The sequence below is a fragment of the Larimichthys crocea genome, chromosome XVII (assembly GCF_000972845.2).
Source record: "Larimichthys crocea isolate SSNF chromosome XVII, L_crocea_2.0, whole genome shotgun sequence".
Taxonomy (NCBI): domain Eukaryota; kingdom Metazoa; phylum Chordata; class Actinopteri; family Sciaenidae; genus Larimichthys; species Larimichthys crocea.
In genome coordinates this window covers 1,685,080-1,699,567 of record NC_040027.1, presented here as the reverse complement: position 1 = coordinate 1,699,567, position 14,488 = coordinate 1,685,080, and the positions used below count along the sequence as shown (strand labels likewise).

Below are 14,488 nucleotides of genomic sequence, written 5' to 3'. Positions count from 1 at the left end.
ATCCTGAACATTCAGGTACACATCAGTACCAGTCAGTCAGTCAGTCAGTCAGTCAGTCAGTCAGTCAGTCAGTCAGCATTTGGAGGATGAGCATTGTTTTTTTTTTATTGTGCATAGTTTTAATTTTTTAAATAAAGAATATTTGTGATTTGTAGTTTAAATTTTCTTCAGAATCTTTTCTAGTTTTTGTGTTTCCTTTGTGTGCTCTAGGATCTATTTTTAGACCTGCTGGTTGTTGACAGCCACCCACCTTTTTTCCTTACTGGCTCCTGACATATGTGTGCATGCATCCACAAGGCTGCAGCCATGAATTAAATCCATGATGCATTCAAATGTCTGGCTACAGTCCAATCTGTTATGTCAAAACAAGTGTTTTATATCCAGGTGTTTTGCCACCTGCTTTGCACGCATAGGTGATTTTCCTGTCTTGTGTATAACTCTGTTTCTCTCCCCTCCTTCACAGGCGACAGGACAGCCCTATGAACAATATGCCAAGATGATTTTCATGGAACTAAATGACGCCTGGTCAGAATTTGAAAGCCAAGGACAAAAACCCCTCTACTGAATAAACAACGAGATGAAGGACATCCCTGCTGATTCTGTCATCTAACCTTAGAAATGTGTCACCACCTCTGGTCAACATACTACAACCGCACCCTACAACATCTGCCTTTATACTTGTGCTTTGACTCCAGTGCCCACACTCAGTAAAACTGAACTAATGACTCCCTGTAGCTCAAATGTACCTACCTACTGTATGTATGTGGTGCAACATTGTCCTTCCTTGTCGAGTGTCCTTAGCCCTTAACCAATCCACCAATCAAAACAGATGTCGCCGGGATGTCTAGAAAAAAAGAGAGAGGCTAAGCTTGATTCAGAGGAGTCAGATTAAAGGAGAGCGACAGACGATGGACACACAAGATAAGAGAAAAACACATCAGGGAGTAAACTGAATAAGCATTTCACAGACTGCTCGAAATAAAGGATTCAGAGCGCCAGACAGTCTGTAAGGCACAAAAAGCATTTAACAGCAATCAAGCCATTTACCCATGCAACCTTCTGTTGGTAGAGAAAGTAGATTTTGCTTTGAACTTTGTGTGAAAGGTGGATCCAAAATCAGTTCTGCCATATCTAATCCGGTTTTTCATTGAATGTTAGAAATACTGAAGTTAGACCTGCTCTAAGTTTGAAGGTACGACGTAAAAATCTATCAAAGTGTTATATAAAGAGAATGAAAGCAAACTGCTGTTACTGCTTTTGACAGGTTACAGGTTGGATTTAAATTTAGTCTGCAGAGGATGATCAAAAAAACAGTAAAAACACACATCAGAAGGCTGCTACATTTTAAATTCCCGACTTCATATTCATGTGACAGATTAATAAAAAGCTACTGTAAGTACTGTAGGAGACTGATTTAGCATCGGTGTGTGTGTGATGTAATCAAGCCTTGTGTGTTTCCTTGGTTGCAAGGAACTGTATTTTAGGATTAGCACATGTACAGTTCCACACACGAAGCACCGTGAGGCCTCATGCATACTCACTCATATGGTAGCATGTATTTTTTGCAAGGGAGCTCTGTGAAAGCACAAACGGACAACTTGACAGCCCTGAAGGACAGCCATTGTTATTTATTTATGAGTTTTGTTTTGTTCATCTTTATTTTGTTGCGTTTTGGTTTTAATGAACTGCACATGTCATCAGTTAATATATGTAAAGGACGTGTTTGGAGTTTTTTCTGGGCCATTAACTCATCAACTGGCTAACTAACAAAACCAGGGAATAATTTGTCAGACTATATCACAATTTCTGTGTGTATAGCCTTTTATAGTCTGCAATATCTGTTTCTAACTTACCGAAATGACACTTATGTGCTTACACACTGCAGTGCTGCTCATCTGACATTTCTCTTGACCCCACAAACTCCCTACATGCTCAAAAGAGTTGTGGTATGATTTTGCTGATATATTTTTCTCACGAGATGACACATAAGCTGTAAGGCTGATGAGTGAATTAATGTGCTTTAATGTATCTCACTGCTTCATACCATACATTCCTAATCTGTCTATCTGCTGTCATTTCAACAGTGATTTGCAGCGATTGCATTTTTTAAAATCACGTTATGTAATTTGTTTACATTTGTTCTGTCACACCACTGACACTTGTATTTATGATTTATAATCATGTAGATTTCTGTCTGGATGAGTACGATGTCACCGTTTCATATCAAAATTGAGGTCGACCCATGGCTCAAAATATCAGACCTTTTTCTGGCGTCCATTTCTAATAGTTTGAATCCAGAACAGATGTCAATTATCTCCATGTAATTACACTAACATGCTGACTGACGTGATTGTTCCTCCGTGTGTCGGAAATTGACTTCTGACATTGTATTGTTGTGTATAAAGTATTTCATAGTCCTGGAATGAAGTCTGTGGGCCACTGACAAATATATGCAAAAACAAAATATGTGTATTTACTTACTAGGAAATGGAAATTGAAGACTTTTTTTTTTTTTTGAGGGGTTTGATGTTTTCACAGGACACTAACGATCCTATAGCATCCTTCCAGCTTTGTGTTACTGATCCAGCTCCACGGTTTTTATTTTACCATCTGTTATAAGTTTAAAAATGTGTTTAAAATCAATTCACACACACATAATGCCTTCACATGTTCATAAACTGGTTACTGTTTTCATGCTCTTTCTGTTTTGGAGATTTCAGATGAAGGATTAGATGATTTTATTTCTTCAACTATCATCATGTTTTCTCCCTTTGTTGGACTTCATTATTACCCAGCATTCACAGTTTGTTTATCTGCGTTGAGGACTCAATACTGATCAGTGGAAAAAGAGCCTGCTATAAAGCGCTGTTTCTTAAGCTGGTTTGGGATCACATCCCTGAATCAGACACTGAGTATGAAAATGTTGAACTCTGATCGAGAGGCTACTGCTCTCTTTGGTGACTTACTAGACACAGGAGGTGTGTAGTATGTGCTTCTCTATTTACACCGAGGATCTACATGTAAAAAAAACCTCCATTAGCTCCCTCGCTGACTGAATTCTCTATCTGCAATCTTACGGCTATGTTAAAAAGCTAACCTCTATATTGTAGTCAATGGATGTGTGTTGTTTGAAGTCGTGGTATGTATGGAAGTGATCAGATTTGGGTACAGATTACTGTACATTATGTGTTTGCCTGTCTGCTGTTCAAGTATTACTAAATTGTGTACAAGTTCTGTTCATGTGCTCCTTTTCAGCTCTGTTTACCGTTACAGGATGTACATAATGATCAAGTGCAGTGCACAGAAATAAAAAGTAAACAGAAAACAAGAGGGGTGAGCGGCGTTCATCGGGTTTCATGTGTCTCATGGTGTTCCTCCTTTTGATCACTAGAGGGTAGCAGCCCGCTACACATGACCTACACTTGCAGCATACAAGAGAAGTTTGCAAAAATCCTTTTCTGTCTGTTTTCCTAAATCATGGAGTTTAATTGATGTGCTCAATCAATTCATTAAGTCTCAGAATTTCATAAATCACTTCTTTATTGTGCACTCAGGTTTATATTATTTAAAAAATGTATCTGTCATCGATATTCAGATCACTTATTTAAGTAAAATTACAAGTGCAAGAATCTAAAACTACGTTTTTACAAGTCTGTCATACAAAAAACCCTAAAAACAAAAAAAAAATATTACCAACAATACATTTAAAGTCTCGTCTCGTCTTCTCCCGCTTATCCTTTTAAGTCGGGTCGCGGGGGCAGCAACTTCAGCAGGGAGGCCCAGACTTCCCTCTCCCTGGCCACTTCTGCTAGCTCTCCCAGGGGGACCCCAAGGTGTTCCCAGGTCAGCCGAGAGACATAGCCCCTCCAGCGTGTTCTGGGTCTTCCCCGGTGCCGCCTCCCGGAGGGGCGTGCCCAGAACATCTCACCAGGGAGACGTCACGAGATGCCCGAGCCACCTGAACTGGTTCCTCTCGATGCGGAGGAGCAGCGGTTCTACTCTGAGCTCCTTGCGGATGGTCGAGCTTCTCACCCTATCTCTAAGGGAGAGCCCAGCCACCCTGCGAAGGAAGCTCATTTCGGCCACTTGTATTTGTGATCTTTTTTCGGTCACTACCCAAAGCTCATGACCATAGGTGAGGGTAGGAACGTAGATCGACTGGTAAATCGAGAGCTTCGCCTTTCGGCTCAGCTCCTTCTTCAACACGACGGACCGGTGCAGAGTCCGCATCACTGCAGAAGCCGCACCGATCCGCCAGTCGATCTCCCGTTCCATCCTTCTCTCACTCGTGAACAAGACCCCGAGATACTTGAACTCCTCCACTTGAGGCAGGATCTCATCCCCGACCCGGAGGCTGCACACTCCACCCTTTTCCGGCTGAGAACCATGGCCTCGGATTTGGAGGTGCTGATTCTGACCCCCGGCCGCTTCGCACTCGGCTGCAAACCGCTCCAGAGAGAGCTGAAGGTCACGCTCCGATGAAGCCAACAGGACTAGATCAGGGGACACGGTCGAATGCCTTCTCCAAGTCCACAAAGCACATGTAGACTGGTTGGGCGAACTCCCATGCACCCTTAAGGACCGTGCTAAGGGTATAGAGCTGGTCCATAGTTCCACGACCAGGATGAAAACCACACTGCTCCTCCTGGATCCGAGGTTCAACAATCTTGCGGACCCTCCTCTCCAGGACCTCCGAAAAGACCTTTCCAGGGAGGCTGAGGAGTGTGATCCCCCTATAGTTGGAGCACACCCTCCGGTCCCCCTTTTTGAAGAGGGGAACCACCCATCGGAGGCACTGCCCCCGATGTCCACGCGATGTTGCAGAGACGTGTCAACCAAGACAGCCCCACAGATGGGCGAGACCACCACAGTGTCCCCAGCCTCCTCAAAGGAAGACGTGCTGGTGGGATTGAGGAGGTCTTCGAAGTATTCCCTCCACAGATGTCCCCAGTCGAGGTCAGCAGCACCCCGCCCCCACTGAACACAGTGTTGACAGTGCACTGCTTTCCCCGCCTGAGCCGCCGGATGGTGGTCCAGAACCTCTTCGAAGACGTTCGAAAGTCTTTCTTCATGGTCTCACCGAACTCCTCCCACGCCCGAGTTTTTGCCTCCGCAACCGCCGAGGCCGCACTCCGCTTGGCACGTCGATACCCGTCAGCTGCTTCAGGAGTCCCACAGGCCAAAAAGGTTCTGTAGGACTACTTCTTCAGCTTGACGGCATCCCTCACCGCCGGTGTCCACCAGCGGGTTCGGAGGCTGCCGCCGCAACAGGCACCACCCACCTTACGGCCACAGCTCCGGTCCACAAGGTCCACTCGGACTCAATGTCCCCTGCCTCCCCCGGGACGTGAGTGAAGCTCTCCCGGATGTGGGAGTTGAAACTCTTTCTGACAGGAGATTCAGCCAGACGTTCCCAGCAAACCCGCACAGAACGTTTGGGCCTTCCATCCTCCCCCACCATCGGAGCCAACTCACCACCAGGTGGTGATCAGTTGACAGCTCCGACCCTCTATTCACCCGAGTCTCCAAAAAATGTGGCCGCAAGTCCGACGACACGACCACAAAGATCATCGAACTGCGACCGAGGGTGTCCTGGTGCCAAGTGCACATATGGACACCCTTATGCTTGAACATGGTGTTCGTTATGGACAATCCATGACGAACACAGAAGTCCAATAACAGAACACCGGGGGAAACAAGCATTCCCATCCTTGCTCTGCGCCTCTCGCCGGGGGCAACTCCAGAGTGGTAGAGCGTCCAACTCCTCTCAAGGAATAGGATATATTTAAAGTATTAAAGTCAAAGTATTGTGCTGAAAAATGGAAAATGTGACTAATATCTTATGATCTTTGCATTACTGGTACGTCAATGCATCTTTTTGCATCATTTTCCATCGTGTAGAATTACAGTGTATCATGTTTTGTTAAATACATGGATCTTCATACTTTCCCTGCTGTGAAATCCAGGCTTTATGACTTGCATTTAAATATTACCATTTCAGTTGGACCAGCTTGTTGCTCCAGGCTATATTCCTTTTGCTGTTTATGAGAAAATATTAAAATGTGAGAATTTTAGGTATTTTAGTCGAGTGGGTCAGGCTGCTGTTAGTGTACCAAGACAGATCTGAGAATTCTGCGTGCAACATTCTGTTGTTCATATTTTGGACTTTCAATCTTTCAATCTCTCAAAACATTTGAAATGTGACAATGGGCCCCAAACGTACACTAAAGTTTAATATTTTATAATGCACTGTATTTTATAGACTTACATGTTTTATTGTAAAAACAATCTGGAACTACAACTGTCAAACAAATGTAGTGGTGGAGAAATATGAAGTAACACTTTGTCACTGTACTTTCTGAGTGTTTACAGGAATATTACACAAAATCTTGGTGTTGTTTTAGGTTGTTTTTGCTAATGGATATCTAATTATATCCAAGCAGCAACTTCCATGGCTGTGAAGTGAAGAAGCCAATGTAGAAGTGCCAAAAACTGCAGTTCCTCGGCTACAGAACGAGTCAATGTCCACAAGCCCACATGTGCAAATGTCCAGCTTTAGGCCTTTAGCTAATTTTCCCATTTAACAACGGGTGACAACGGGTCGGAGGCTGAATTTTTAAGTAACTAATTTAAATCACAAAGTTAACGTTAAGCATACTTGACAGTGTGGTTTTGATTGACAGGTAGGTACCATTAGCAGTGGCTTATTTGACCCAGGCATGGGCGTTATTCAGCTTGCCTCTGGTGATCCACGTCTTTGCTGATTTATAGATTGAAGCGTTGGAGATAGCCAGAGGCATCACCACCTCAGCTTCAAAACAGCTCTTCACAAACCTGTGGGTAACGTCCTAAATATTCATATTATACTGTCTATGGTTATAACATCATGAGTAAAAAAACCAACACGCTATGTCTGCCGGTTGGAAAACAACTTTCAACAACCCTTTCATAGAAGTGTCTGCTCTGTCTTTCTCTCAGTGACACAATATAAACAGTGTATCAACATGCTGTCAGTAGATGGTGCAGCATTTCAACACTTGTGGTCATGAAAATAGATTATAACAATATGCAGCATTACAATGCTGCTGTTCACTACAGCTCCCCTCATATGTGACCAGTTATGGGGTGATAAGTTTCCCCTGGGGCTCAGATCCGGGAAAACCAGGACTGCAGTGTCAGTGTTTGACTATCCAGAAGGAAATTTAGGGTAATTCACAATCAGTGATTCATTGTAAAATAAGGTTACTGCTGCACTCTTCATTTTTTCCCTCCTCTAACTCGCTCTGCTGACGTTGCTGACGCACTTCCTGAGAGGGATTCAGTGCTGATGGATGTAGACCATTAGCACAGGATGATGTTTTATTTTTCATGGGGGTCCTACAACATTAGGCACAAGTCTCATCTAGATGTTCAGCTGACACAAACAAACACACATACACACTGTTTCATATAACAATCTTGAGACCAGCGGGACCTGGTTGGAAACAGATTTGCGCCACTATGTTACTACTGAACACATTCTGAACACAATATGATCACCACATGTGAAGCTGCCACACTTTTTGTCAGCTCTATGTGCTTTTTCTATGACGCGTAGTAGCGTCACAGCTCCAAACACAGAACCTGAATGCACAATTCAGAAGGCAATGATACAGGAAAAGAGCCTTTACCAATGAAATATTCAAGGATACAAAAGCCAGGTAAACAAAATTCAAAAGGCAAGGCCGAGGGAGAATCCAGATAGTCATGACTTAGAAACCTAGAAATTCTGTCCATAAAGGTTATGAACAGAACCGGTGACAAAGGGCAGCCCTGGCGGAGTCCAACTCCCACGGGAAACAGGTCCGACTTAATGCCGGCAATACGGACCAAGCTCTGGCACCGAGAGTACAGGGACCAGATAGCCCGTATTAATGGGTCCGGAACCCCATACTCCGGGAGCACCCCCCTCAGGACTCCCCTCAGGATGATGCCTTCTCCAAGTCCACAAAGCACATGTAGACTGTTTGGGCGAACTCCCATGCCGAGGGAGAATCCAGATAGTCATGACTTGTTAAATAAAACAGAATCAGGATTAAAAACAGACAGGGATGTATCTGGGCACTGCATAGCTAAGGCTCAGGGCACAAAGACCTGGAGACATCCCACCAGGATGACTCCATGATGACTACATTTAAACCAGGTTTTGCCATTTATCACAGCTAAAGTAAACCATCTCTCTCAGAGGATGAATCTGTTACTTATAGGAAAATTGTTATCAAGAATAAGTATACCATGAAAAAGAGCATGGAAACATTATACTACAGATATGATTAAGTTAAGTTGAGTCATATGATAAATCAAAATTTCCTGTCTTGCCCTGGGAAGAACATACACCTCTAGTGATCTATTTTGTTTGATTAGGTTTTACTTATTTGACTTTGATTTCACTGTTGGCAAAGAAAAACAATTACTAACAGGGCGATACGGTGATGCAGTGACTTGCACTGTCGCCTCACAGAGAGCACATTTGACTGGTGCTTACCATTACTGCACAGCTGTACTGCTCTTTTTACTTTTAAAACATACTGTGTATATATATTTATATTGTTATATTTTAATTGTATATATTTAGAGAGTGTTTGTTATGCACCAACAACACCAGAACAAATTCCTTGTATGTGTAAAATTGTACTTGGCAATAAAGCTTTTCTCATCCACTTTCTGGAGTGCCTGCCAGGGTTCTCTCAGGTAACTCTAAATTGTCCAAATGTGTGAAAGTGAGTGTGAATGGTTTTTCATCTCTTTGTGTCCGACCTGTGATGAACTGGCGGTTTATCTAAGGTGTAACCTACCTCTCACCGAGCGTCAACTGGACCAGCTCCAGCCCCGAGCAACTCTGATATGGAGAAGCGGTGATGGAAAATGAATAAATAAATGGGTTGGAACCTTTAACTAACACTGCTAAATTCACAGTGCATATAAATGACCATGTGAAGACAGAGAAGGAAGTCTAAAATAATCACACTACAATTAAAGTGTCTGAATTTAAAAGAAGATGTCAGATTTAAAGCCAAGCTGCCAAAAGACTGACATGCTCTGAGGGAAGAGGCAGTGTTTTTTTTTTAATAAGGACAGGGGGCAGCACATTTTCACAACATATCAGCTGGTATTTAACCATTTAGCATCCAAACTGTTGCTCCAGAGAAGCTGTTAAGTTGTGAATAGACTGAAAAACTGAATAGATAATGCCTCTCAGTCAAGCACTGCTGTCAATTTACCCACACAAAGCACTTAACCTAAGTGCATCACTGAGCACCGGATAAAAAGATCTCCTGCTGGTACCCGCTGTGACTGACGGCGTGTAACTGCTTTCTTGTGAAACAGTCTAGAAAACTCTACTGTAAGTAGAAAAAGTGTACAAATATAAATCTGTTTTAACTTTAGAGTTGTTGTACAAGCACATGATGTACTGTTGTTATCTTAAAGTCAGATGACAGGCTGGGGAAACCACTTGTCTCCAGAGATGCTATTACTCCAGTCTGGGAACTCATTAGGAACATAAAAAAAAGAACATGTTTTCACATGGCCCCTTAATAGCCATTTAAAGAAATACTGTGTTCTTAATGTGGTTTGCATGTACGAGGAGACAAAGTGACAAAGAGACAAACAGTGCAGTGGTGCAATAAATAAAACAACAGCAACAGGTGCTAATTTGCACTAAACACAAAGTACAGTTGAGAGTGATGGTAATGTCATTATTGTAGAAGTTATTTGCTCATGAATTGATTTTTTTTAACCTGCTACTTGACAAGCTAAGTGATCAGAAGATGATTATGATTTCTTATCCGTGAAACATGAACATGTGTGCCAAATTTCCCGGCGTATGAAAAAAGATCATCAAAGAAAAAAAAAATACAAAATGAGAAACCGCATTGAGATTCATCTTCAGTCTATTAAATCTCTCAACTCTTACCTCTTCCCAAAAATATTTGAATCTCTCTGCATTGCCAAATACAATCACACAATTATGATGTTAACATATTTTACTGGAGAAGTGGAAACTTTCACCCAATGAGTCATGAGGCATTGAGGCATGAGGGATATCTTCATAAAATATTATGTTAGTCCATAGAATAGTTAATTATATACATATAATATTTAAATTTGTATCGATGAGGGCCCTATAGAGCTACATCTGAAGCATGGCTAAAGAGCACAGACTTATTTTGAGGCGCAAACACTGTGGGGAAAACAGGAAAGCAGCCTAATTTAAAATCCATTTCTTCTAGTTATTGCTGCCCAACATAATTGGCATTATGATTGTCAGGAGACAGTTAAGTTGAGTCAATAACATGTATTTTAAAGCACTCTCTGTCCTCCATATACTGTTGAAAAACCTCTGCAATATTGAATTAATTTGTCCACAACCCTGCACTGCCTGCTGTACTGTAAAATCCATCAAATGCAGCACAGTGTTTACAATGCAGCCACTGAAAGGTCAAAGAAGGTGCACTGATGGTGTCCTCGAGGTTCTTTGTTGGTGGGTTTGCAAGAGGGGGAGTGAAAAGAGTGCGTATGCTCAGGTCATTGACCCTCAAAACAAAAATCATGTTTTAGGCTTGCATGTCAAAGATTAAAGCCACGTTTTATATCTCTGTTAAACTCCTGAAGAATAAAGGGCTTCATAATGATCGTTTTATGACTGAATAGTTTTATTACCGCTGCTGAATCACCCACTTACGGTATATATTTCCACATAATTAAATTGGCTTCAATGTGCTCAGATTTCCCACTCATAAATTACTATCTTAACTCTTCTCGCTACATGTAGTGGCTTGATGAAAGGCGACATTTTGCTACCTTACCTTATGTGATGCAATAAGATATATTAGATATTAGTTTTGGTGTGTGTGTGTGGGTGCGTGTGTGGGAATAGGAATGTGTATCTTGCATGCCAAGACACAGATGGGTGTGTAGATCGCACACATGAAACAAAACTTCAGCATTCCCTGCTCTGTTGCTATGAAGTAACAGACAATAAGCTGATTTTCACCCTGTCAACCAACGTTTTGATGTTGATGGAAATACTCCCCTAGTGATCAGAGACAGTTCTTCCTCTGGCTTTTGAAGTTGTCAGTTGTAAACCATCCAACAGGTCATGTGAATTATTTGAATACAGAGAATGACTCATTGTTCAGTGCCTGGTTCTTATAGTATGTGTGGACTCCTTGCTTGCTGTCCTGGGCTTGGTTGAAGTGATTCGCTGAGCTGGAAGACTCATCCTGCTGGTCAATACACTGGTAAGTCTCTCTGTTTCGTGATGCAGAGGAAGCCAAAGTTAACGTTGTAATCTCCTCCATGTTCGCAATATGTTTGGTCGACAAAGAAGCAGGATGGCCTGCTGTTCTGTCCTTTTGATGGCTTACGAAGATCTATACTAAATGAAATGTCCTTTCAAAATCCAGAAATGTTTTGGTGCACTGATAATGATAGAATCGGATGATTGTTTCATTTAAATGCAGAAAAGTTGTCTGATTTTGTTTCTGAAACATGGAAAAAAAGATCGCAAATAATGGTGTCTTGTAAGCTTGTTTGGGCTGCAATCTCTTTATAAAGAGAGCCTAAAAATACAATCATCACTAACAAAAATTATTTATATTGTGATAAAAGCTACCCAGGAAAAAATGCTTGTAAAGATATGTGCTCAGGTTTGCTTTATGATCATATGTCTTATGATCATATTACACCCTGTTTCCCTTCTGTATCTAAAATAATAACTATATATAGCAATATAGCTATTTGTTTCTAACAAATCTCTGGAGTCAAGTGTCAAATTGGTGAGAAACATTGGTTTAATATCTCACAAATTTAAATGAAAAACTCTTCTCTGGCGCATGAGATTGATTTCTCCAATGCACTTTTATTCCCTTTGTGCCATTTGGAGCAACCTAATAAAGCTGAATGCAAGTTCAGTCAGGAAGACTGTCTTATGCCTCATTCATTCACTCTCTCCTTATTAATCAGCTCATTACAGCATTTACTCTTCCAGTTAAGCCGACCGGATTTTGGCACGATGAACTTTATCAGAAAATCATGCTGTCGTCAAATTGTCAGCTGTCCGATCCCGTTTGTGCTGAGGTTCAACTCAGAATTGATTAAACAATATATTACCGACCTTCCACATCTACCACTCTTTCTGAGCCTGACGTCAAGGAAGGCTTTCGAGTGAAAGGCTCAATAGCACACATTCTCTAGATGGCCCTATCCTACCTGGACTGGAGCTAGTTGTTTGGACAATTTAACACCATAGTTCCTTCCAGGCTGGTCACAAAGCTCAGAGACCTAAACATCTCACTGTGCATATGGATCCTTGACTTTGACAGGTAGTGAAGGTAGGTGGACACACCTTTTCCACCCTCGTCCTTAACATTCCATGCTGTACTCCCTGTACAGACACGACAGCAACCGTTCCAACCACTCCAACACCAGTGTTTAAGTTTGCTGATAACACAGTGCCTTCTTCTTCTTCTCCTTTCGGCTTTTCCCTTCATGGGTCGCCACAGCGAATCAGTTGCCTCCATCTAACCCTGTCTTCTACATCCTCTTCTCTCACACCAACTTCCTTCCTATCTTCCTCTAGGCCTCCTGTCTGGCAGTTCAAAACTCAGCATCCATTGATAACACAGTGCCTGCTCACTGAAAAAAAAAAGATGGTCCAGGACAAAGGAGATGATTATGCAATTTGGGTGTGTGAGTGGGCAACATCAAGAACCTTGGTGTCCACATCATCAAGGGCCTGACCTGGACGCTGCATCCTGACTCTGGTGACAAAGGCAAGGCAGAGATAAGTTATATAGACTGCATACATTCCAGATATCCTCTCATATACAGAGAAATTTTCAAGAGCAACCTGATGGTAAAAATGTCTGTCTGGTGCACAAACAACACAGAATTGACCCTGCCAAGTGTTTTGTTCAGCTGAATGTACAATAGGTGGTTCTCTACCTGCCTAAAAGACATCTATACCAGATGCCATAAAAATAAGGTTAGGAGAATCTTAAAGGATCCCAACCACTTGGATAACAGGCTTTTGTCCTTCTGTGATCAGGAAGAAGCTTCTGGATACACATACTTATTTAGTTCCATTAAGAATGAATAGTATGAGCACAGAAATACAATTCACTATAATTGTTTCTTTATAGTTATATGTGAATGTAACTCTCTTTTTAGTCTTAATGTGTTTTATTTAACAGTAGAATGAAGATGTGCCTGAAGCAACAGATGATGAGGACAATATTTTTGTACCGAGTAACCAATCAGATAATTCAGAGGCAGAATAGGAGCACGAGTGTGACAAATTTAGCCCAGAGGGTATGAACTTGATAGCAACATAGTGGGTCACAGTGCAGTGACCACAAAACAATGACTTGGTTCTGGCTACTATGGTGGATGAAGTGTACAAACTTAAACTGTTATAGATGATTTAAAGATATCAGTGAGTTCGGAAAATAACATATTTGGCATCTGTAAATCATCATCAGGTTTAAAGCTGCATGGTGTTTTTTAACCTCTTCAGGTGTCATGCAGGTCATCTCTGCGGCGGTCGGCAGAGTTTTGGTGTTTTACTGGCAGTTTAAAAATAGCGGCCTCCCCTTTGGGGGTGCCCCTTCACGAGCAGGGTTACATGTAACTGCAGCTGTGATGGAAACTAACAATGGCACTACAATAATAACATTTACAGGCATTTCAAAGATTATTTTAAAATAGAATGGCTGTTGTTGGGGTTTGTTACGATTTGCACTTTGTCAGGTTTCTGGCCACCTGGTGGATGTACGTATATATCCACCCTCTTTTAGTTCTGCTTTTGGTCTCCACCAACTCTTGAAGGAAATATCCTGAGCTAGTCACTTACTGTGCCTGTTGGTGCTGAGTAGCTAGTGTACTGATGGGGTTATAGAGCTAAAAATGAGGTTCTGGGAGTGTTAAAAGTGAATATAAACAGTAAAAACTGCAGTGAGGAAAACCAAAACAATGAGCTGAAAGGGGGTTAAAATGCTCCATAGAGCTGAAGGCAACTGCAACTGATACACACAAACATTTGAACCACTGTTTATATTAAAAATGTGATTATAGCAAGTTCTGCATCTGTTGCAGTCAATCCTCGGTCACCTAAACAGTTTATTTTTGCACTTGCAACAGCATCATTTTGTTAGTGTTTTCCCCCCCATATCGCACTGATAAATAAAGCAGGGTTGTAAACCCAAAATATTTGTTTGGCCTGGTCAGGATCAGCGTGGTCACAGAGGGGGCTGCTGTAAATGGTGTGGCATTACAACCCAAAGTCAGCTCTTGGCTCGAATGCGTCAGAGGAATTATGGGATCAAATGTCACTCGCCACATATACAAACACACAGGCACACAGAAAACCTGTCTGTACCTCAACCAGAGGGGAAAATTTGAGGTGACTAAACTGCCAGAGGGCAGGCTTGTCACTAAGCTCTGTAAG

At 42.0% G+C, this 14,488-nt stretch overlaps 1 protein-coding gene across 4 annotated transcripts in view; it reads left to right on the top strand.

Moving 5' to 3' along the window:
* The window catches only part of dnajc6 (DnaJ (Hsp40) homolog, subfamily C, member 6), a 38,597-nt gene extending 35,272 nt beyond the window's left edge, over window positions 1-3,325 (top strand). For all 4 annotated transcript variants that reach the window (XM_019270031.2, XM_019270030.2, XM_019270028.2 and 1 more), the window contains one exon: window positions 464-3,325. In XM_019270031.2, the coding sequence (XP_019125576.1) occupies window positions 464-565 (102 nt within the window). In that variant the 3' untranslated portion in view covers window positions 566-3,325. The remainder of the gene's footprint in view (window positions 1-463) is intronic.
* Window positions 3,326-14,488: the final 11,163 nt, after the last annotated feature.